At 35.5% G+C, this 25,388-nt stretch overlaps 1 protein-coding gene and 1 long non-coding RNA gene across 2 annotated transcripts; both read right to left on the bottom strand.

Moving 5' to 3' along the window:
* Window positions 1-6,379: 6,379 nt before the first annotated feature.
* LOC131252128 (uncharacterized) lies at window positions 6,380-8,948 on the bottom strand. Its single transcript, XR_009174202.1, has 4 exons — window positions 7,935-8,948; window positions 7,433-7,509; window positions 6,996-7,091; window positions 6,380-6,816 (listed from the first exon to the last, which is right to left on the bottom strand). It is a non-coding gene; the product is annotated as an uncharacterized LOC131252128 (long non-coding RNA).
* A 797-nt stretch (window positions 8,949-9,745) lies between these two features.
* Window positions 9,746-13,742, bottom strand: LOC131250667 (uncharacterized). Its single transcript, XM_058250948.1, has 5 exons — window positions 13,551-13,742; window positions 10,570-10,716; window positions 10,380-10,474; window positions 10,259-10,296; window positions 9,746-10,154 (listed from the first exon to the last, which is right to left on the bottom strand). Exons 1-5 carry the CDS (start codon window positions 13,740-13,742, stop codon window positions 10,093-10,095), a joined length of 534 nt encoding a protein of 177 aa, XP_058106931.1. The 3' UTR covers window positions 9,746-10,092.
* Window positions 13,743-25,388: the final 11,646 nt, after the last annotated feature.

Here is a 25,388-nt window from a genome sequence, read left to right as displayed (position 1 = left end):
GTACTTCTATATGTTTAGACATGTCTTCATATGATTTGATGGTGTGGCCCACCGTTCGCATAAGGCTGATTTTGACGTGGGCGCGTGGGAGGGTACTCATCAAACGCAGGTGTTGATTGTCGAGACACATCAAGATGGGGCCCACAAGTTTAAACCAACATTTGGGTAGAAAGCACCCACCCCAATCATAACAAAAGCACATAACTGCGCTTTTCCCTTTTTTTTTTTTTTTAAAAAAACGGTTTTTCTGCAGTTTTTCCTAGGTGAGGCCCGCTTTGACGATCCACTCCGTCCATTGGTCTCGGTGGCTTGATACCAACCCATAGAGTCCAATATTGACCTTTTTCAGATGTACAGGAGCATTAGGGAGCAAATACGGACACTGTTTCCTATGGTACGGCCCGCCAGAAAATGGGATCAACTTCATTTTTCGGCTCAACGCCTAAAATGAGTTGAGGAACAACATGGACGGCTCGGATCTTACATATACATCAAGGTGGGGCCTGCATGAGTGGCCCACCACTCCTTTCTTCTCTCTTTTTTTTTTTTTTTTTTTTTTTTTTTAAGGATCATTGTTGCAACGTCCAGCGTCCAGGGACGCTGGACGGTTTGTAAATATTCACCGAAATGTGGTGGGTCCCACGTGAATGTGGCCCACCAATATATATATATATATACATATACATTTAATATTTATCTTATATTGTATATATATATAAGTACATATTATATTATATATTATATACATATAATATATAATATATAACATACATATATATATATATATATACATATAAAAAAATGCATTGGACCCATCCCAACAATAGGGGGGGGGGGGGTGTGGATCATCACCTATAATAGAGTGGGCCACACCGTCTGATATAGATGGACGGAGGAGATGTAACACCTATCGGTGGGATCCACACCATTACAAAGAAAGAATGAGAGAGATAAAGAGAGAGATACACGGTGAGATAGAGGAACCCCGCCACTATGGGCCCTCTTGATTGAATCACATACATCCAAATGGGTCCCACCAACAAGTGGGCCCTAAAATTTAAATTAATGGAAAAACACCCACCTTATCTTCCTTCTCCTAGCTCCCTTGGACTCCTTAGCTCCTTACCTTCACTTTTAATGGAGGTTGATGAAGGATGAATGGTTGAGATTGGAGATGAGAGGGTGGGCCACACTTGAAGTTGAGAGAGGAGTGTTGGATGAGTGAAATTTCTCATGGGATTTGGAAAATTTGCTAGAGAATGAGAGGGAGAGATAGAAATAATGGGTGGAGGGATGGGTGGAGGGATGGTTGTAAGAAAGGAGTGATGAGAGGTATGGTTTAGTTTGAAATTGGTGGAGGAGAGGGATGGTTGAAGTTGAAAATGAGAAAAAGAGGAATGGTGAGGTGGAAAGATGGTGGACTTTTGGAAAAAGAGGGAATGGGTGAAGTACTTTGAGGCATGGTTGCATTTATGGTTAATTAGAGGGACTAATTGTGTAGAGATTCCCTCGAAATCCGCAACGCGCGATGTTTCTTCAGAATAAACGCTGATCGGCATCTTCTTACCTGGGTATCGGTTCGGTGCGCAAGTCACGGCGTTGGAACCGCGGCGACGACGCGATCGTCAAGACATAAGTTTCGGATCGAGCCGACGTCGGTGCGCGGGACCTGGCTTAGGATCGTGCGCAAATGCCGAATACGGTGCGAAGGATGCCGGAATTTGACCGAAAGGACCGCGGAAGCTAACGGAACAGTACGGATTAGGACACGGGTCTTACAACGCCGGTGAATCTCCGTAATGTAAGAATGCGGGGCAAATAAAATATTTTGAACTACTTTCCACATTGTGATAATGATCACTACGTATGATGAGTCGTACACACTTTGTTACGCATGCATTCATATATATTGGTTACGCATATTGATACCCCTCATAGTGGTAGAGTACGAGGCGTATCATGAAAAGGGCGAGCTCTCAGTCCTAGAGGGGGGTGAATAGGACTATGCCAAATAAAAAATAAATGCGAAATATAAATGGAGATAGCTGAAACAAATGACAACCTCAATTGCAATAGTATTGAGAGGTTGATACAAACATTGTTCAAAGGATAACCTTACACTAAAAACTAAAGTTTATGGTAGGACAACTTGATTTCTTGAACTCAATAAGGATAAAAAACTTAAACAATACAAGAAGTAATTGAAACAAATCTAGCTATTACAACATTCACTACAAGTACATGAAATAAATACAAGCATTCATCACACATACATCACATACATCATCATCATCATCCAAGCTCCAAGAATTATAGTGACTCGGTGTGTACACCAATTGTTCTTAAATAGCCACATATACTCCACTCCCAATAATCACAACCCACGTGATATTGGCTTTTATTATGAAAGAAGGTTTTCCAAGGTTTACCTTAAAACCTTTACAATTGTGTTTTCAATGGGCTACCACAATTAAAAACCCCACGCTAAGATTTTCTGGCTATTTCAATCAAAACCACAATAGATATTTTCTAGCAATATCAAAAACCAAAAGCTGTAAATGAAAATACTTATCTGAAGATTCTTCTTCGATGTAGGCCGGTAGAACCACTTCTTTGAAGATGAAGATGTCCAATGTTCAATCACACAAATAGAAGGGTACTAGGTCTAAACGAATTTTAAATTAATCCAACCTTGGGCTACTTTGATTCAATTTCTTGGATCTCAAAAGGGGTAGATCAGAATTCATAAATTAGAAATAAAAAAAAGCTATAAAAAGAATCTTAAATTATCATACAATAACTTGACAATCACGGGGACTTATCTCTCAGAGTGGTGGTTGAATTGGCTTGGAATAAATGAAAAAAGCTGAGAAAAATCCTCTATTTATAGGATGAAAAACAGTTCCCTCGACTGGTCTAAGTACAACCTCGACTGGTCTTGGGAGCAACCAAATTTCAAAAATTCTGGCGTGATTGGATAAAACTGACCCTCGATTGGTCAAGCACGGCACTCGAATGGTCGAGTGGGGATCAAAATGATTTGTTGAAGTTCGAGTCGAGCCTTGGTCGACTGGTCGAACCAGTCTCCACGATAGGTCGAGCAGGGTGCTCGACTGGTCAATGACCTACTGAAAAATTCTAAAATTTTGAATTTAAATCTGGGTGGTCAAGAAAAACCCTGGACTGATCGAGTAAGTGCCTGCACTAGTTAAACATTGAGTAGGAATAGTCGAAGCAATTCTTATAATAAGCACAATGACCCAAATTAAATGTGTAATATGAATGACCTAAACTTAAGGTCTTTCTAGGGTCACTTATACCTGAAATGTTAAACATTGAACTTGTAGCTTTGTAGATTTGGTAGATCTTCTTCTTGAAGAATTTGAAGTTTGAACTTGTATATTTAAAACTTGATCTTTTTCTTGATTATGAAGTGTACTTGAACTTGATCTTACATTTGAAGTAGCACTTGACCTTAGTGTAGAACTTGAACATGTAATTGAACTTGGTCTTGAACTTGAAGTTGATGTTGGACATGAAGTTGATGTAGATAGAACAATCTTCATGACTTGTAACACATCTTTGTATGAAGTTGAACTTTCCATCACTTGAAGGTCACTTGAAGGTGAACTTTCCATCATGAAGAAGTCCATCATTCCAAAGTGGTTTGTCACTACAAAATTTGACAATATAAGGTGCTTGATATACAACATAGCACTTACAATCTGCCCCTTTGTCAAGTTTGTGACAAAACCAACTTAGAAGATTTCACAAAAATACTTAAGTCCACAAACATCACAACTCCTCTTCATGATATGACACTCTTTCAAACAACCCCCCCCCAATCTGAGCTTGGTGACTTGTAGAGTACCTGTATTAACAAATATATATTTAAAAAAAAAATGCAACTCTACACCTTACACCATATAATCTCATGAACACAACGATCGAACTACTAAATTCTCCCCCTTTTTGTCACAACTTGACAAAGGAAGATAAATAATAGAGAGCAAACATAGCTATGATTATGATAATAACAGAGAGTAGTAGAAAAAGAGTTAAAGTTAAGAGCATAATTAAGTAGAGTATCAACATTAGCAAGATATACATAAGAAGTCCAAAAAGAAGTGAAAGACAAAGTTTAACATTAATACTGCCCAAAATATCAAGAAAAACTAGTCCGATCCAGATGAAGGAGGTGGAATGGATTGATCAATTTGATGCAGTCCCTTAGTTATGCGTTGAAAATACTTATGCATATATTTCATTTGACTATCCTAGGATTTTTTCAAAGCATCCACCTTCTCCTCTAAAGCACGAAGCGCTCATCATACTTAGGTGGCTAATAATCAAGATCAACCTCAAAATCATCTGATTCTAATTCATCAAATATATCTTTCATCATGGTATCGATTGGTAGCGTATCTTCTTCTTCAACTTCCTCTGCTTCCCCATCCATTTGACCAGGATTGAGCTTCAGGTTCATCATGTTTATACTTGAATTATTGAACGGAAGAAGCGAAATAGGAGCCTCACTAGGCGACATGACCACATTACAATGCAAAGCTATGGTGGTCATTAAGTAAGCAAATGAGATATAGTTGTGGCCCGGGTGAAGACGAAATTGAATAATAATGTAACAGATCAAAGAAAAAAATAAATAGGAATACCCAACACAACGGAGTGAATAATACGAACCATAAATGATGTCAATTCAGCTTTGTTACTAGATCGGGGATAAACATTTGAAATAAAAATATGATATAAAACCCTGTATTTGGGCAACATTTAGTTGGCCTGGAGCGCATTTCCCGCACTCCATTCCAATTCCATGTTACATAATTTGTGGGTTAGTGCATGCTTTTCCGACTTGGTCATCCTTTCGGCTAAGGTCGATATTGGAATACCATCGTCATTTACATTAACATCAAGTAAACCTGAAATTAAATAATGATCGACTTTAAATGATCCTTCTCTAAAGACAATTGTGAAGGTCAATTCATCAAGAGATACATCGCTAATGCAAGCGAACATCCCTTCCGCAATGGAGCGTTATGCCAGTCCGCCCCAATTCAAGATGTTCTCCCAACCTATAGTGATAAAGAGGGGAAGAATCTGAAATTGGGCAAGATAATTAGAATTGACCGACCACTCAACAATAACCTCATGATGACGAAGATCCCACACATACTCGGGATCCTCTTCGGGAGGACAAACGGTTCACACCCTAATTGGAGTGGATGGAGAAGAGAAAGCTCTAGTAGCTTTCTTCTTAGGCCTTTCTTCCATTGTAAGATAAAAAGAAAGAAATGCAATAAAGGAAATAAGGGTTTCAAACCCAACAAATTTTTAACTAGAAATCCTTAAAAACCACTAGAAGAGCTCAAATTAACCCAAGATTCTAGCAATATATGATTTAAATAACCCAGTATGAAAGGAAATAAAAAAATAGAGCACCTAACAAGCACTAATCGAAGATGGGTTCGACGGGTCGGAGAGGGGGCAAGAGAGGGAGATGAGAAAATGAGTGAAAAAGTGATTTTCTCACTCATAAAGGGGTCCTAACCGCGCAACTCGACCGGTCGAGTACATGCTTGACCCGTCGAGCCATGACTGTTCGAGCATGTGCTTGACCGTTCGTGCAACCTCTAAAAAATACAAATTTTTATTTAATTTTATTCAAAATTACTTGCATAAAAATATTTTAAAAATAAAACATGCAAATATGATAAACTCAGTTAGAATTACACATACCAATCATACTATAATATAACCGAGGATCTACACTTTTACCTATTGTATCCTTTGAAAGCTTAAGAGTCGTACTCATACGATTATCAAATTCTTTGCTATTCTCAAATCCAAATTTCTTAACTAGGTTTAAAGCATACTTGGTTTGAGAAATGAAAATACCGTCTTCTAATTATTTAACTTGTAAACCTAGAAAGTAGTTTAATTCTCCCACTATACTCATTTCGAACTTGACACTACCAGAAAAAGGGGTAAAGGCTATGGATAAAATCCGTAGCTAAAGGCCTATTGCTATGGATCTAGTCCGTAGCACATCCGTAGCTATTAGTGGGGTAGCTAAAGGTAAAAACCATATTCTTTGTAGGGAAAGTACATATAGCTACAGATAATATTCAAAGTGGTATGAAATTCATAGCAAAAGGCAGAAGTTAGTAATAGCTATGGTTTATAGATCAAAGGCTACGACCAATATCCGTAGCTAGTTCCTTTTTTAAAAAAAATTCTAATGATGGTGTAATTACAAAACAAAATTACCGAAATTCAGATACCATCATAAGAAAATAACAAAATTACAAAACCTAAAAAGGCAGGAATTCATCTATAGATAAGAAAATAAACTTAAAAAAAAAAAAAAAAAAAAAAAAACAGTTTTAGATCTGTTATAATAACATGAAAAGAAATATCCAAATCCAAAAGCAGATGTCATCCTTCTCCATACCAAATTTATTACATGAATTCAACAGATTGCATGTCTCCAAATATGTTAAACATGACAAATGACTACAAAAAGTAAAAATAAAACAACCAAACTAGCAACAGATGCTGAAATTCTTCTAAAAAATCACATATAATTGCTAAAAACCCATAGTAGATTCAAGATCAGATGCAACAATAAAAAAAACCAGAAAATTTGTATTTTTCATGAAGTCAAACATAAAATGAGAATAACATGACAAGAATTTTCCTTCTAAAGGATGCTCAAATCCAGAACCTACAATGACTCAAAGAAGCTCCGGTTTTAGAATGAAATCTCTGAATCATGAGTTGTGAATTCCAACATAGCCCCTACATAACAGAGGAAACAAAGAATAAAGACATGAAGGATGCTATCAAAAGCAATCTCAAGATAGAAAGCTCAATCGATAACAAGTAAGCATCTAACTTCGCATAAAACTTGAAATTCTGGTGAAGGCAAAAAAAATCTGATGACTCAATATCTGAAAACAGGGTAGCATAAAACCTACACCAAACTGAGGCTTTTTATTCCTGAACCTGATGACTCAGCTCAAAATCTCATCGGGTTAACTGAGTCAGCTCATTGACTTGATGAACCCAAAGACCTACACCAAAGGAATTACAACAATTGATAGTTTGTAAATTATACAAAATACACAATACAAAATGCAGAAGCCCAAACTGAGCATGTTGTTGTGTATTTGCTTCCCAATTATGGTGTAGTGAACTCACACAATATTTGTCAAAATGATTAAAAGGCTCGGTCACTCTTGGATTTTCTCAATTTAGACCTAAGTCAGGGTGAATCAGCCTGACTAATTGCCCTAGTCGATCGAGGGTGACTCTGGGTATTAAAATTTGAGTTAACTGGATGAGTCCGTATGGTACTTGTCCAAGTCTTGGAACAATGGGAAGATTGATTAGATATTAAAGAAATAACACTCACTGTAAGTTCCAAGGTAGAGGTACTTGTTTCCGAAAACCCTTCCTATCCTTGCTTCCCATCTGCCATTGTGATGGTGCCTGCATTGTATCCAAAAACCAACAAGTTTCTATCAATAATCTCGATGCGATAGATGTTAGGCAGATAGTGTATATAGCATTATTCAGTGTATACTCCCACATTCACAGTCCATTCCTAAAGGGTGTTGAGATGGTTGGTACATGTCTTCTCATTTGATACAATGGAAAGGCCAACGGCTTATTGACAAGCCGTGGTTTGGCTATTGACCTCAACACTAGCCAGCTAGCTGATGTCAAAGCTCCGTGGGCCCTACCATTATGTGTGTATTTCATTAATTCTATCCATTCATTTTGCCATCCTATTTCAGGGAATCAGCCCAAAAATGAGGCAGGTCCATAACTAAAAAGGACCACACCACATGAAACAATTGAGAGAATAATGTCCATCGTTGAAACCTTCCTAAGCTTATAGTATGTTTTCTAACCTGTCCATAAAGTCACAAGGACCTGGTTGAAGGGAAAACACATAAATCAACTTGATTCAAAACTTGTGGCCACAAGAACTTTTTAATTGTAAGCGTCCATTATTTCCTGTGGTTTTGTCCACTTGAGTTTTGGAGCAATTGTGGCCAGATTGTAAGCCCTTGCTGCAGATTCTTCCTCATCATAAGCCCCTGGTTAGCAAAAGCAAGGAACAATTCTCCTTAGCTTAAAATAACATTGTATCAAATATAGATGAATTTTTATGAATCAAACAACTGCTCACCTAAATAGACTGTATGGTTCGTTGATGGCCCACTAACCCAACAACAACAAAAAGACTAGCATGAAAGAGGAAATTCGAAATCTTAGCATTGATAATGGACAAAAGAAAATGAGACATCATCACCCATGAAGCAATCGGTTAAAATTGCCTATTGAGCCATGTAAGCACTTTTTTGGTGTCTTTTAGTCTTGCTCATGCTCCCTTATGGTGTAGCAAAGTAACAACACAGTTGGCCTGTTCCAATGAACATAACAACCAAGCATCCCAAAAAATAGAAGAGGAAAGATACAAGTCCTACGAAAGAATTGCGGCCCAACTGAAATAGCAAATAAAGTAAGAAAATGTAGGTAATGCTAATAGCTTATTAAAATTCAATCTTTACTTCTAACGTAAAAAAGGTGTCTTACATTTTAAATCAAGAACCTAATATTTTATATGTTAGTAGGACTACAATGTATTTATGTAAGCTTCTTGAAATGCCCATTGTTATTTACCAGGGAAATTTAAAACTTCATAAATTCTACAAGGAATTCACAAGGAACTAGCATCTCCAGCTCGTTAGATGAAATGGTAGAGAGTGTAGTGTGTGTAAGTGATTCAGACCTAATTACTTGACTCACCCTTTGAGGATGACTCTAGGTTAGTCATGCAGTCAATAATACTTCTCTTTTGACAGATAACCAATATTCTATTAGATAAAATAGAGAAATAGATAAAATGATTGAATTCCCTAAATAAACAGAAGACAGATTGGGTGGTTTGACAAGTCAATAATGGTGGCTAGAATTATTTAGCAGCATCAATGGTATTTCCTTGTGAATCATCGTACTGAAGGTGGACATTTCTCAGCAGCTTATGGATGTCCCGTCAGATCATCCCTCACAAGACCGGAGTGCGGTCTACGATTGGCCACCCACATGGGAATCACCAAAATCATTATAGGATACTCATAGAGTAATTAATGAGATAAATTTGGATGTCTACCATTATTGGGGAATTTCTAAAAGCATATAGGTATATCATAACTGAAATCATTATAGGTCCACATTCCATGGACAACTTCACAACAATCGGGTTGTCAAACATTAGATCCAATCATCCCCATAAAAATTGAAATATTTCAAAATTGGATTTTTTTTTTCACCTAAGAATGCATGGTCAGCATTGATGAGAGATGAAATTCATGAACCCCATGCGTTGTAAAAGGCCCAGAGGAAGTAACTTACAGGGTTTTGAGATTCTTCATGTTGTCGTTAATAAATTTTGGGATTTCACTAGAAATTAAGCAATTTCTTAGTATCCTGATGCATCAGCCAAGCAATGTACTTCATAAAACGAATGAAACAAGAGACGATTAACATTGTTATACACACACACACACACACACACACACACCATGGATAGTAGTATATTCAATTCAACTCACAGTATCTTCATGTCTGTCATATTCTCCAATGGAGGGAAGCCTAAATGCAATCCACTTAGATTAAACATTTTGTTTAGGAACATGAACCAACGTTAGCCTCCTGATCCAGCTGACATTCTCTAACAAGCAATCACCTATGAACCTTCTCTAGCTTGCTAGATTCACTTTTCACTTTTTTCTTTTTTCATTTCTTCTACAATTATAGACTTTGATCCCCTTTTATTTCTTCTACAAATCCAAGCAATGTTAACACATTTAGCCAACATGCAGTCTGATCATAAGGAAATGGAAAAAGAATTACCTAGTAGTACACGACATGATAGACACGTCAGGGAAACCTGCTGCTTCCAAAGCTACTCGAATTGTTGCAACACATATCAGTGGGACTGACAACATCTGTAGTTACTCAAGCCTATTTGAAGTTGAGACATAAAAACAGATGAGGAGAAAATCAGTGTAAAATCATGTCATAAGATCTGTCTTCATAGCTTTTGTTATTACCTGTGCAATAGCCTGTTTACAAGCAACAAGATATAAAAGCCCAAACTGTATTTTAATTAACTAAAATGACATAAAACTGAATCATGGAAAGAAAAGATTTTAACAGTGATACTTACATTCCTTTGGATGGGGAAACATTCGATGATTTAAGTTACTGGAAAAAGGTTGAACACATTATATTTCATTCTAAAATTTATAATTTAGCTAAAAAAGAAAAGATTGCTCTATAATACATACATCAATACCTTGTTAGGATCGGAACCTTCACTAATAACCTCCGCTTGCTCCTTATATAACTGAAAAACTTCCACATCTCCATTGTCATATAGTATCTTTGAAGCAAATATCATTCAACAAGTAAGTCTTCAAGAAAGGGGACAGTTTGGACAGGGATAATTAAGAGAAGTACACAAGTCTCATAGTTTACCACATGTTTCTTCTTTCCTGGGTTATAAGGTTGCACAACACCTTCATAAAACCTACAGGTAAGAATGGTAGAGTTTACAAATTCAATCGTCTTCACTAGTTCAAGATTAGTGATATATATGTATATATATATATATATATATATAACCTGCAAGACATTCACACAATGGTCTTCATCATCAATTGAAAGTTTTTTTTTTACTAAAATAAGCAATGATACTAATTTTATGAAATCAATAGAAAATAGAACAGGAGTATTGGCCAGCTTGAAATACATTTTTGTCTAGACATGTTTCTTCTTTGTTATCCAATCCTAATTGGATATGATATTCAGTTGTCATTGGAGCAATGGATCTGAAAATCAAACCATTGTGCTTGCATGCCTGAATCCTGTGCACTTATACCTTATGCACATGAAGTAGTTGGTAATTACTAGCTACAAACCTGTTTCTATTTTGGCATGTTGTCAATTCAATTGCTGGTCATTGCATCTGAATTTGTGTAAGAGCAACCTAAATAACCAAATAAATGATGAGGAGCAGCCAAGGAAACTTTTCTCCAATTAACCTAAAATTCAAAAGGCAAAGTTGCTTATTCATTACTTCAACATAAAGTTCCTATGGCAACCATATATCTAGAAAATAAAAAGATAAAACATTGCACTCTTTCACCAATGTAATCCTGCAAACAAACCAGGTCTCTTTTCTAAAGATACTATGATATTGCAATAGGCAAGCATATAAACATATCAACTGCACATGGCATTGAATAAAATACCACATGAATAATTTATAACCTGCCAGATAAGAGTTTAATCTGTAGAAATTAAATGTCGCGTGCAAACATAGAGGGCAATTGGTTCAATCTGGTTTTAAGGATTTCATAAAAGAAATCCAAAGTGCTTTCAAGAGCTTTCCTGATCTTCAAATTTTTCTTCATCAAGATTTGTAGTCTGTAACCCAAGAATAAGACTTACTATCAGTTACATCATAAATCAAGAGCTCCCATTATATTCTTACCGGCAAGTATTTTTCTATTATGAAAAAGTAAATAGATTTTGCAAGGAATTCTAAAAGTGATAGAAAGATGAAACAAAACCTTAATGTAACAGACACCATCTAGATTGGAACTAGCAAGGAACAAGAACTGCTAGAAAAATAAATAAATAAATAATCATCCTGCTTAATCTGCATCAAATGTGATATCAAAAACCACTATAAGAGCCCTATAGATAATATGCAGGGTAAAGTTCCACAAATCCATTTAAGAGTCAGTTGGCAACATGAAAGTGCAAAATGGATGCAATTCATTTTTTAAATCAGATTACGGGATCCAATCACCACTAGGAACAGACTTACGACTTGTATTGGTATATCCAAAATTGCCAGCAAGAAGAATTATGTTCACGAACTACATCAAGCTGGAGCTACCTAGAAACAACAGTCAACTGGCAATTAGCCTGAAGCTCAAGCGCAGGGGCGGTAACAGGGAGAGGAATAACCCTAGCTTTTGGGCCATTCTCATATTTGAAGGCATACAGATATATGCATATCAATTTGCAGAAAAAAAAAATGAATAAATGCTCTGCCTGGATAGCACAATTTTGTAGCAACGTAATTAATTAGAAGAGAATAAAAGAGCTGATACCTCTAGGACTCTAAAATAAACCAACTTTGGCAAAAAGAAATATACAACAAAATTTCTTACCACAAGCAAAAAATGGGTTAAGAATTTTCCATAAATAACAAATTAACAGTAAATTTCACCAAAATCAACAAGCTTTTAAGGTTGAGTTTTTTTAAATATAAAATCCGTCATGATAATCTTTAGGAAAAAATCTTTAAAAAAAAAAAAAAAAAAGAATCTCCAAAAATTTCAACCTAGGACAATTAACCTATAAAAAATTATAATAAATTAGACAACTGAAACATTTAAATGTTATAATATCATACACCATAACCTTGTTGATTTTGAGTGGCATGACTGCAGGCTTCCAAGGAGAGCTTCTGGCAGTCCATCAGACAAGATTTGAGCTGCTCCCAAAGGTTCTAATATCAATTCAATAGCAAAAACTATAGAAGTCCTGCAATAAACAACCTAAAATATCATACAACATAACCTAAAAGTTCCAACAAAATAATCCTTAATTCAAATCGATCCTTGACCATCATTCTTTAAGAATTTTCCAACACAAGGAACCCACTAGCCACTATAAATCAAGCAATAACATAAAACAAGAACCTGCCAAATTACAACACTGTCTGACAATATAATGACTTTGAAAGTCAAATCAAAAGGAGACTTTTTAATGCAACACTATTGGCCAAGTAAGACAATTGATCCTACAATTTGGTCCACCAATTGCCTCATTTTTTGGGACATCACCTAAATTGATTTGTCAAAATGGATAGATTGGGTGGATAAAACACATACATCTGGAATAGTCAAATATATGGGAAACATCATGGCATGATGATTAATAGAGATTAATTAGAGTGCTATTAATTAATTGTGATCAGCTATTGCATGTGTTTAAGGAGAACAGAGAGTGTAAACCATTTATTCCTCAATTGCTGATGCATCTCCAATCTCCATCATTTGGTGGTGGTTTAACATATATGACATCATTTGCTGCACAATATATATATATATATATATATATATATATAAATATATATATATAAATATATATATATATATATATATATATAAAAATGAAGTGTTGGACCTGCCATGAGCTGATATAAAGACCATCACAGCCATTGTATTAGTGAAGCTATCATATATTTAATATATTTAAATAAAAAAGGCATCACTGTCGTGATGTTCATTAGGAAAAAAAAAAAAAAAACCAGCCAACTTTTCAAAACCTTAATAGTGCATAAGTTCATAGACATCCAATAGAATCTTCAAACAAAAACTCATGACAACAACAATAGTGATCTGGGAAGAAGAAATTGAACTTTTTAGTGAGATACAAACACGAATTTCATCATCATAGCCTTGTCCATTCTTATATGGAAGTATCTTTACTAATACAAAGTGCAAAGTAGAAATGAAAAGAGAATTCTTATCAATTGCCTCACCAGAATAATGGAGTGCCTTTGTTGTGCAAGCCATTGGAAATCCCATTGATTCGAGTTCGCCAATCTTATCAACTTCCGAAACAGCCATCTCTGAAATTAAAAAGAAGAGATGCCAAAAGGACTAGAGCTCTATCTCTAATTCATTCAAATTCAAAAACTTCGAACAAAGTAGTAAGGTTGCATTTGGAGATGTGCAATGAGGTGGAATCACACCAAGATGACTGACTCAGAAATGTTTTAGACAGACATCTTTTCCTCAAGGTGGCTAGAGTTGGACTATCATTATCACTTCTAGACACAAAGTCAATTAGATATGGTGAGCTTGTAGCATCATGCATCTACATATTTTTCTTTTTTCTTTTTTTCTTTTTTTTGGAACTTCATATACACAAACTATATAGAATAACTGAATAAAAGAATACTTATTCCATACACAAACTATGGAATTACTTCTACCCAAACAAGATTTCTCTAGGGCATTTAATCAAATATCTAACAAGCATCATCAAAACAACCAAACTTGACAAGCCCATTTCATCAAATATCTAACGAGCATCATGTAATAGTACATGCCTTTCTTAAAACAACAACTTAATTTAAATCCTTCATTCTTGGTGACACAAACCATACTACATAAGGCCATAAACAAAAATTAATGCCTTCCGAAAAATCAAAGCCAATAGTAAAAAAAACAACATTCGATGTTATAAAAAATCAAAGGAATTGTGGCCTGCAAGATGAATAAACCAGATCTATGAAGACGATACCTATACAAATGCTAGCTTGAATAAAAACCTAAAGCATGAATTATTTTTTTTTTATGAGGCTGGCATTTTAATCCAAAATTAGGATAGATTTCCACTCCATTAACATCCATTTCAAGAATCAAATCTTAACCCTTATCTAAACCTCGTTTGTTAATGCACTTAATGGATTCAAACCCCCTGTAAGCAGAGATGGGTTACCGAGTTGCTGCAGTTGAGCGTAGCTAGCAGTCCGATCGAGACGAAGAGAGATCGACGAGAAGAGAGAGAGAGAGAGAGAGAGAGAGAGAGAGAGAGAGACCTTTTAGGGTTGTGAACTTGTTGCTGCCCGCGAGAATGGCAGCGAGATTGAGAGGAGAAGAGAGAGAGGGAAAGGGAGAGGAAGAGAGAGAGGGCGGGGGAGTGAGAGAGGGAGAGGGTAAGGGCGAGCGAGAGAGGGATAATGAGAGGGAGATAGAAAGTAAGGGCAGGAGTGAGGGATTTTTTGGGTCTTTTACCCAAAAAAGACCAGTCAATGCGTGGACGGTCCGGTCATAGGCTTGTGGGGCCCATCGTGATGTATGTGTCTTATCTAATCTATCCATTCATTTTAACTTCAAATAATAAGTCATCTTTAAAAATGAGGAATATCGAAGGCCCAAGTGGACCACACCAAATATAAACAATAGGAACTTGATATCCACTGTTTCCTACGGTGTGGTCTAGTTGAGCCTTCGATCTACCTCATGTTTTGGGCTTATGTACTAACATTATCTTAAAAAATGGATGGACGGATTAAATAAAACACATACATTTCGGTGGGCCCCATGGAGGGTCTTACGAGACCTTCCAACTCTATGTGTGGATAAAATATGTAGTACTATTGTTACGGTTTATATCTGTAGTAAAATTCTCCAATAGTCCATAGTCTTTGTATGGCTTTTTCACTAATTTAGCTACGGTTATTTTACTTTTAGCTACGGACTACACTCGTAGCTATTTAGCTACAGCTTTAAACCATAGCTAAAATCCGTCATAGTCTGTATCCTTTGCCTGATTTTTTGGTAGTGTGAATTTCATCAACTCTACAAATTAAATGGTTAGGTTGGAGCAAGTAGAACCATAGATAATATCATCAACGTAGATCTGTACTATTAGTATTTGTTCATTGAATTTTTTAACAAAAAGAGTTTTATCAACACTCCCCATAAAAAAAATTACGACTTAGAAAGAACTTAGTCAATTTCTCATACCATACTCTGGGAGCTTGTTTCAAACCATAAAGTGTCTTTTTAAGGTGATACACATGATTAGAGTGTTTAGGGTCCTCAAAACCTTTAGGTTGTTCAACATAAACCTCTTCATATAGATCACCATTTAGAAATGCACTTTAACATCCATTTGATTGATCTTAAACTTTTTCAAACAAGCAATCAATATGAATAATCTGATGGATTCAAGATGAGCTACTGGGGCAAAAGTTTCATCATTATCGACTCTTTCTATTTGAGTGTACCCTTGTATAACCAGTCTAGCCTTATTTCTTATTATATTCCCTAACTCATTAGATTAATTTTTGAAAATCCACCTGGTTCCAATTATATGTTTATCAGATGGTCTTGGAACTAAATACTATACATCATTCCTAACAAATTGGTTTAGTTCATCTTGCATGGCAACTATCCAATTTTCATCAGTGAGTGCCTCTTTTACGTTGGCTAGTTTGATTTGGGAAGTAAAACATACATAATTGCATATGTTTTACAGTTATTTTTGAGTATGACACTAGTGAGAGGGTTGCCTAGAAATTGATTAGTATGATGGTTTTTGACTGATCGTAGTTCAATGCTGACTTGACAAGATGAGGAGTCAGGTTTATCAATTACAGTAACTTCATCATCTGCTGAACTAGTTGTTGGTGTGTTCAGGTGATCATCAATAACAACATTTATAGACTCATGAATAATACCAGTTCTCTTGTTAAGAACACGGTATGCTCGACTATTCGGAGCATAACCTAGGATTATCCCTGCATCACTCTTAATATTGAACTTCCCTAAATTTTTTCGGTCTCGTAAAATGTAGCACTTACTTCTAAAAATTTGAAAGTATTTAACAATAGGTTTCTTAATAAACCACAATTCATAAGCCATTTTATCTTTAAATTTTTTAATGTAAACACGGTTTATGATATAACATGCAGTATTAACAGCTTCGGCCCATAAATTTTTAGGTAACTTCATGTTATTTAACATTACATTGGCCATCTCTTGTAGCACTCTATTTTTCCTTTCAACGACCCCATTTTGTTGAGGCATCTTAGGAGTTGAAAACTCATGCGATATAGCATGATCGCTACAGAACTTCTCAAAATTGCTATTTTCGAATTCTGATCCATGATCGCTTCGGTCTTAACAACATTCATTTTTTTTCAGTTTGAATACGCTTGAGTAATCTTTTAACTTCATTGAGAGTTTCAGATTTTTCTCTCATGGATGAAACCTAAGTAAACCTGGTAAAGTCATCCACAATTACCAAGAAATACTTCTTACCACCTCTACTCTCTATTGTGGTTGGTCCAACAAGATCCATGTGGAGAAGTTCAAGAGGTTTGGATGTGGCAGAGGAGTTCACTTTCTTGTGACTACTCCTTATTTGTTTTCCAATTTGACATGCACCACATATTTTATCCATTTTCTTTAATTTGGGTAGACCTCTAATAAGACCGGCTTTGCTCAATCTATACAGATTTCAGTAGTTAACATGTCCAAGGTGTTTATGCCATAATTCATTATCATTGGTTTAGACCATGTAACAAGTTAATTTAAATGAGCAAGATTCATTCACGATATAGCAATTCTCAAATGTTCTACAACCATGTAATATCACACAACCTTTCTCATTTGAGATCTCACATCCTTGATTTGTAAATTTAACACTATGTTTGTTATCGCAGATTTGAAAAATACTCAAAAGCTTGTGCTTAAGTCCTTCTACAAATAAAACATTTTCAAAAGGAGGAAGGTTAGAAATATGAACTGTACCTTAGCCAATTATCTTGCGGTTGCTTCCATCACCAAAAGTGATTGAACCATCAGTAATTTCTTTGTAGTTGGTGAACAAATCTCTGTCACCTATCATGTGTCTTCAGCAACCACTGTTTAGGTACCACTTTGATTGACTCGAAGCCTTGAAGGCAGTCTGGGCAACTAGACAAGTAACCTTAGGAACCCATTTCATTATAGTTTTGGGTTTTGAAGCACTATTGGTTTTTCTTCGCTTGAAATTATTATTAACTCTCATATTAGAGTTAGATTTGAGAAACTCCTTGAGTAAGTCCACAATTTTTTCAGCTAAAGGATTATAGCATTGTTTTCTAAAGCTGACATTAGTAGTATTAACTTTAAAAGCTTGAAAAGTTTTTACATTTTTAGAGTTGTTTTGATTATTATATTTCAGGCCATTTCCTTTTGAGTTAGAGGATTCTCCTTTGACAAATGTAGGAGATACACTCTTATTTTTCAGAGGCATGTGTTTGACATAACCCAGACCCGACCTGTCTCCACATGTTCTAGATGCGGTTAGTAACTTTTCAAGTTTAGGGTCTCCCTGGGCATACCTTCATGGATCCTTTGAACTCAATAGAGAAGACACTTCACATTTTAGTTTCTCATTTTCTGTTCTTAAATTTTCAAGTTCAGATGTTTTGAGATTCAAATCACATTTTGTCTTTTCAAAACAATCAGAAATATGAGATTTTTCTAAAACAGAATTTTCAAATTCTTCTTTTAATTTTAGAAATTTCTCTTTTTGAAGTTTTAGCTTGACAACAATCTTACAACTTTCCCTCTATAGGACATTATAGGGATCTTGAAGATCATCTTCATTATCATTTTCAGGGTCACTTCTCAGATTTTCATATTCGGTTGAATCACAACTATCTGTGGAAGTGACTCTGGCTAGTGTCATTAAAACCTTTACTTCATTTGAAGTTTCGGGTTCTGATTCATCTGACTTAGAAGAAGCTTCAGAGCTGAATGATTCATCCCATGTGGTTATCATGCCTTTTGTCTTTGGTTTGTCCCTTTTTGTACACTTATTTGCCAAATGCTCATATTCATGACAATTGAAGCACTAACTATCTTTTAGAGATTTCTAGTTTTAAGATTTACCCTTTTTCTTCTCAGAGGGTTTTTTGAAAATCAACTCTTTCTTTACTTTTAAAAATCTTGTAAAACTTTTTCGTAAGTAAAGCCATATCATCCTCCGAGTTTTCATAATCAGAATTAACATTACTATCATGAGAAGTAGATTTGGATGATTTAAGAGCTATAGAGTTACCTTTTGGATCTTTGAAATTTAATTCATATGTTTAAAGTGAACCAACAAGTTTCTCAACCTTCATGTGATCTATGTCTCTAAGTTCCTGAATGGCAGTCACCTTAGAATTAAATCTCTCAGGAAGTGATCGCAGTATTTTTGCACATACTTTGCTTTTTGGTATACCATCTTCAAGACCCCACATAGAGTTGACTATGTCATTTAGTTTCGTATAGAAGTCCATAAAAGACTCATTTTCTTCTATACGAATTTCCTCAAACCTAGTGGTGAGGATCTGAACTTTAGACTTTTTTACTATAGATGTACCCTTGTGTGTCATTTCAAGAATGTCCTAGGCTTGTTTAGCAGTATCATTAGAAATATTTTTTTTTTGAATTCATTAGGTGATAGTGCATAAGTGATTGCATTTAAATCCTTAGAATTTGCACTTCTCTCATTTTTCTAAAGAGTAGTCCACATATAAAATGGTGTTTCCTTTGGGGACTTGGTTCCATCACTGCCTGGAACTTCAGACATTGGTGGATTCCATCTAGTCACTGTGGCTTACCACATGCTTTCATCAATGGATTTCATAAATATCCTCATCCTAACTTTCTAATAAGCATAGTTGGAGTCATCAAATGGTGGTGGCCTAGTAATAGATAGGCTATCAAAATTTGACATACTGAAAGCTCTAAATCGATAAGCTCAGGAAATAAATCCAATAGAAATGATCCACTTAGCTTTGATACAACTTGAAAAGGGCGAGCTCTTAGACCTAGAGGGGGGGTAAATAGGACTATGCCAAATAAAAAATAAATGCGGAATATAAATGCAGATAGCTAAAACAAATAACAACCTCAATTGCAATACTATTGAGAGGTTGATATAAACATTGTTCAAAGGATAACCTTACACCAAAAACCAAAGTTTATGGTAGGACAACCTGATTTCTTGAACTCAATAATGATAAAAAACTCAAACTAATACAAGAAGTAATTGAAATAAATCTATCTATTACAACATTCACCACAAGTACATGAAATAAATACAAACATTCATCACATATGCATCACATACATCATCATCATCATCATCCAAACTCTAAGAATTATAGTGGTTCAATGTGTACACCAACTATTCTCAAACAGCCACACCTACTCCACTCCTAATAATCACAACTCACGTGATATTGGCTTTTACTATAAAAGAAAGTTTTCCAAGGTTCACCTTAAAACCTTTACAATTGTGTTTTCAATAGGCTATTACAATTAAAAACCCCACGCTAAGATTTTCTGTCTATCTCAGTCAAAACCACAATAGAGATTTTTTAGCAATCTCAAAAACTAAAAGTTGTAAATGAAAATACTTATCTGAAGATTCTTCTTCGATGTAGCCTAGTAGAACTACTTCTTTGAAGATGAAGATGTCCAATGTTCAATCACATGAATGGAAGAGTTCTAGGTCTAAATGAATTTTAAATTAATCCAACCTTGGGCTACTTTCTTTCAATTTCTTGGATCTCAAAAAGGGTAGATCAAAATTCCCTTTTATCAAATCAGATTAAAGTAGCAAGAGATCAAGAAATTAGAAATAAAAAAAAGCTATAAAAAGAATCTAAAATTACCATACAATAGCTTGACAATCACGGGGACTTATCTCTAAGAGTGGTGGCTTGAATTGGCTTAGAATGAATGAAAAAAATTGAGAAAAGTCCTCTATTTATAGGTCGAAAAATGGTTCCCTCGACTGGTCTAAGGATCGCCTCAATTGGTCCTAGGAGAAACCAAATTTCAAAAATTCTGGCTCGATTGGATAAAACTGACCCTCTGAAAAGGCCTAGCTATATGTCCTAGAGGGAGGGTGAATAGGATAATGCCAAATAAAACTTATAATAGCGGAATTAAAAAGAATATGATAGCCAAAATAAATCACAATGCAAGAAAGTAAAATAACCTCAAAATTCAGATCTTGAGAGGTTGATACAAATGTTGTTCTAAGGACAACCTTACACCAAAAACCAGAGTTTATGGTAGGACAACTTTATTTCTAGAAAGATCTTTGTATCAAATCTCAAACCAAAGAGGAATACAGAAATAAATACAAACTAAATTGCAATAAATTGTAATCACAAATGTATTGTTCTAAGGACAGCCATACACCATAAAAATGGCAGGGTAACCTTGCTGGAACAACTTTTAAAGGAAATTGAATATCAAGCTGATAAAGGAATAGTAGAAAATAAATTCTAAACTATTACAAAATTCTCACAATGCTTGAATTAAATGATTACAACATTCACTACCATACATACATCCCACAAAAGAATAATTAAAGATCAGAAGTATAAATCATTCAACCACAACACAAGGGATTATAGTGGTTCGCCTGTGTGTTCACCAACTGTTAAACAACAGCTACACAGAATGCTACTCCACTCTTAATATCCTCACACAGGGGATATTAGCGTTCACTAACAAAATAGGTTTTCCCTGGTTCACCCAAAACCTTTACAATTGTGTCTTTCTCTATGGGCTTACACAATTAAAAAACCCCACTTCTGAGTTTTCCTGGCTCTCCTCAGATAACCAATACAACAAGATTTTTCTGGCAAATCTTGAAAGAAACCAAAACAGAAAGGAATTTACAATTAAATGTAAAATACCTGATTATCTCCTTCGTTGTAGCACCCCAGAACTAAGTCGAGTAGATGATTGAATGTCCAAGTTCAATGTCCAGTACTCAATTACAATGGTTATAATTCTAATAGATTTTAAATTAAACCAAATAGGGCTTGCCTTAATTGATTTTGATTCCAAAGAAGGGGAATAACAATTCCTCTTATCAAATTAGATTGGAATAGCAGAAACAAAATCAATTAAATAAAGCTAAGGAAAGAGAACATTAAATAAGCACACTTAGCTTAGATGGAGCACAAAATTATCTCTTAGAAGATCGACGAAGATTGGCTTGAATGGATTAATTAATTCGATGATTTCTTCTGAGATTCGTGCACTATTTATAGGTGAGCAGATCCCGTCTTCGACTGGTCTAGGGAGCTCTTCGACTAGTCGAAGCAATAACAGATATTTGAAAAATCAGGCGCGATAAGCTTTGACCGTTCTATGACTAGTCGAAGGTCTCCTTCGACTGGTCGTAGGTCACCTTCGACTGGTCAAAGGTCTCCTTCGACTGGTCGAAGAACCTGAAAAACATCGCTGGATTTTGAGTCGAAGATTTTCGACTGGTCGAAGATGTAGTCGACACTGTTCCTTCGACTGGTCGAACAGATTCCTGGACTAGTCGAAGCCTAACAGATTTTATCCGAAATTTGTAACAAACTCACCACTGATCGAGGAATTTCTTAGACTGGTCGAAGCAACTCTAGGACTAGTCGAAGAAGGCCTAGGACTAGTCGAAGAACAGACCAAACTTATGTAAAATAAACATTTGATTTATGTATCCAAAGTGACCTACTTCTAAGGTCAACCTAAGGTCAGTCAAACCTCAACCATGAAGTAAGGACATTGAAACATTAGGAACTAGTGACCTTGAAGTATGAGCCTTGAAGTCTTGATGTAGTTCAATCTTGAAATCTTAATGTAGCTCAATCTTGAAATCTTGATGTAGCTTAATCTTGAAAGTGTCTTGAGTTCTTTACAAACTGCCTTGTACTCTTCTTGAAGTCTTGCATTCAAGATTGATCCTTGTACTTGTGAGCTTTGCTTGTTGTGAGCTTAGCTTGTTTATGAATGTTGATCCTTGAGAGAGCTTCACTTATACAAGTTATATATAACAATGATTTTGGCACCACAAATTTGACAACAGACAGGGATATAAACTATAACGCTTACAATCTCCCCCTTTGTCAAATTAGTGACAAAACACATAATCAAGATAAACATAAAGTAAAACAACTGGTTAAAGAGTTATGAACCAGGTCATATAAACTGGCTTACCTGCAAATCAATATTCAATATTAAACATTCAACATTCAACTAGTTCAAACATACTCCCCCTGAGTAACATAACCAATGCTACTCCTCTCACAATCACATCGTTAAGAACAAACCATTCTCCCCCTTTTTGTCACAATATGACAAAGGAAACAACAATAAAGGAGAACTAAATAAAGGGATATATGAGAGTAAACATGAGGAGTTATGAGAGTATAGAAAAATAGTGATAGAGATACTCAGCATAGCTTCACATAGAATAAATATCCAGCATAAAACATAGATAGTATCCAACTCAAAATCAGTCAACCAAGTGCTAAGTTATAAAGATATTACAGACCAGAAGTCTCATATAAACTAGTCAGAACCAGAACCAGATGACAGAGCAGGAATAAAGGGATCAAGTTGGTGCATGCCTTTGTTCAATCGCCTAAGGTATTTGCGCATGTACTTGAATTGTAAATCATGAGCAACAGACATGTTTTCCATCTTTACATTTATATTCTCAACTTTATCCTCTAATGCACTAAGACGAGCATTAGCATCAGATGGTTCAAAATCTGGATCATTCGTTGAGTCAGAATCCAGTTCCTCAAAAATGTCATCCATATTAATGTCATCACCAGCTTCTTCAAGACCACCACCACCACCACCACCTTGTTCAGGAAGTAGATCCAACTTCATCTTATTGATATTAGTATTGTCGAAGATCAGATGATGGATTGGTGCCTCATCAACCGGCATATCGACTAACATATGTGTAGCCAATACAGTCATCAAATAGGCAAAAGGAATGTCACTATGACCAGGATGGAATCTAAACTGAAGAATGAAATGACAGATTAAGGATGGTAAACAAATCTGAGTACCATTAGAAATAGCATGGATAACACGAACTATAAACGAAGTCAAGTCAGTTTTATTACCCGAACGAGGATACAGATTAGACACAAAGATTTTGTGGAGAATTCTGTATTTGGGTAACAAATACCTTGCGGGAAGCGCATTCCCTTTTTGTGTCCATTGAACATCCATGTTGCACAAGTCTCTAGTGAGCATGCGTTTTTCAGACATTGAGGGTTTATCAGTTAAGTTATGGATAGGAATACCCTCATCATTCACAGGAATGTCCATAAGGGCTGAAATTAAATGACGATCAATGTCAAAAGGCCCTTCTCTAGTAGATATTTTAAAAGTTAAATTATCCTGTGAGAAAGCACTAATATATGTAAACATGGATTGGGCAATGGACTGGTATGCAGGCCCACCCCAATGTAATAAGTTAACCCAACCTACAGCTTCAAGCATAGGAAGGATGTCAAAAGGTGCAATATGATTAACATCAACAGGATGTTCAACAATAACATTACGTAATCTAATGTCCCTAACATATGATGGATCATCATTGGGAACAAGAAGATGACGCTTAGAGATAATGGACGATCTGGAGGAAGAAGAAGGACCACAGGAAGTAGTTTTTCTACCTCTAGAAGCCATTTGCAACAAGGATATCAAGGAAATAAGAAGTTGCAAAGGATTGAGAAGTGGGTTTACTCAAAATAGATTTTTCAAAATCCAAACCCCAAATCTTAATGAAATCCAAAATACAAAGCTTAAAGCTTGAAAAGTAAACAATCTAGACACAAATCTGTAAGAAAAACGTAATTGGAACACTAACATTGAAGAACATGAACAGTGGGTTCGACAAGTCGAAGCTCAGCTCCTTAGAGAGAGAAAAAAAATGGAATGAGGAAAAAAGCAAAAATTCTCAAATTTTAAGTGATTCCCGAGATCTACGACTGGTTGTGGATATCTACGACCGGTCGAAGGTCGACTGGTTGAGTATACTCACGACTGGTCGAAGAATGTCCAAAAATTCATATTTCTTCCAAATTATACAAAAATTGGAATTCAATCTAGCAAATATATACACTATAATACAAGTAGGCATAAATAATCATTTTAAAATGCACATGCCAAGATCAAATTTCATCTTTTTGAACCTGCTTTTATCGAGAGGTTTTGTGAAAATGTCAGCTCGTTGATCTTCGGTAGGAATATATTCTAGAGATATAACATTTTCTTCTACTAATTCCCTTATATAATGAAATCTAATGTCAATGTGCTTAGTACGAGAATGCTGAATATGATTTTTTGTAATAGTTATCGCATTGGAATTATCACAATGTAATAACATAGATTCCTGTTTAATTCCATAATCACTTAGCATTCGTTACATCTAAACAAGCTGTGTACATGCATTACCAGCTGCGATATACTCAGCTTCAGCTGTTGAAAGTGATATAGAATTTTGTTTATTATTAAACCAGGAAACTAGACAATTTCTAATGTAAAAACAACCACCACTGGTTGATTTTTTATCATCTAGATTACCAGCCCAGTCAGCATCCGAGTACCCAGCTAATTGGACACTGGTCTCATGAGGATACCAGAGACCGAGATTTATAGTACTTGCGACATATCTAATAATTCGCTTGACAGCAATCAAGTGAGATTCTTTTGGATCAGATTGATATCTTGCGCAAATACCAACACTTAGAGAAATATCAATTTCAGTTTAAATCCTTTTGAAAACTTTTCTTACTTCTTCAAAGTTTCAGATTTATCCCTTAAGAAGACTACCCAAGTGAATCTGGTAAAGTCATCAACTATTACCAGGATATCCTTTTCCCCACCACGACTTTCTGTTCTAGT

The sequence above is a fragment of the Magnolia sinica genome, chromosome 7 (assembly GCF_029962835.1).
Source record: "Magnolia sinica isolate HGM2019 chromosome 7, MsV1, whole genome shotgun sequence".
NCBI lineage: Eukaryota > Viridiplantae > Streptophyta > Magnoliopsida > Magnoliales > Magnoliaceae > Magnolia > Magnolia sinica.
The sequence above is the reverse complement of the archived record's forward strand: the minus strand, read 5'-3'. Positions and strand labels throughout refer to the sequence as shown.

Excerpts from the sequence above, each read along its gene's own strand:
- LOC131250667 (XM_058250948.1), bottom strand. The coding sequence starts at position 13,742 with ATGGCTGTTTCGGAAGTTGATAAGATTGGCGAACTCGAATCAATGGGA. Across the intron at positions 10,717-13,550 it reads GCTATGATGATGAAATTCGT|GTTATATATATATATATATA; the intron begins GTTTGTATCTCA and ends AATGTCTTGCAG. Across the intron at positions 10,475-10,569 it reads CAGGAAAGAAGAAACATGTG|ATACTATATGACAATGGAGA; the intron begins GTAAACTATGAG and ends TTTGCTTCAAAG.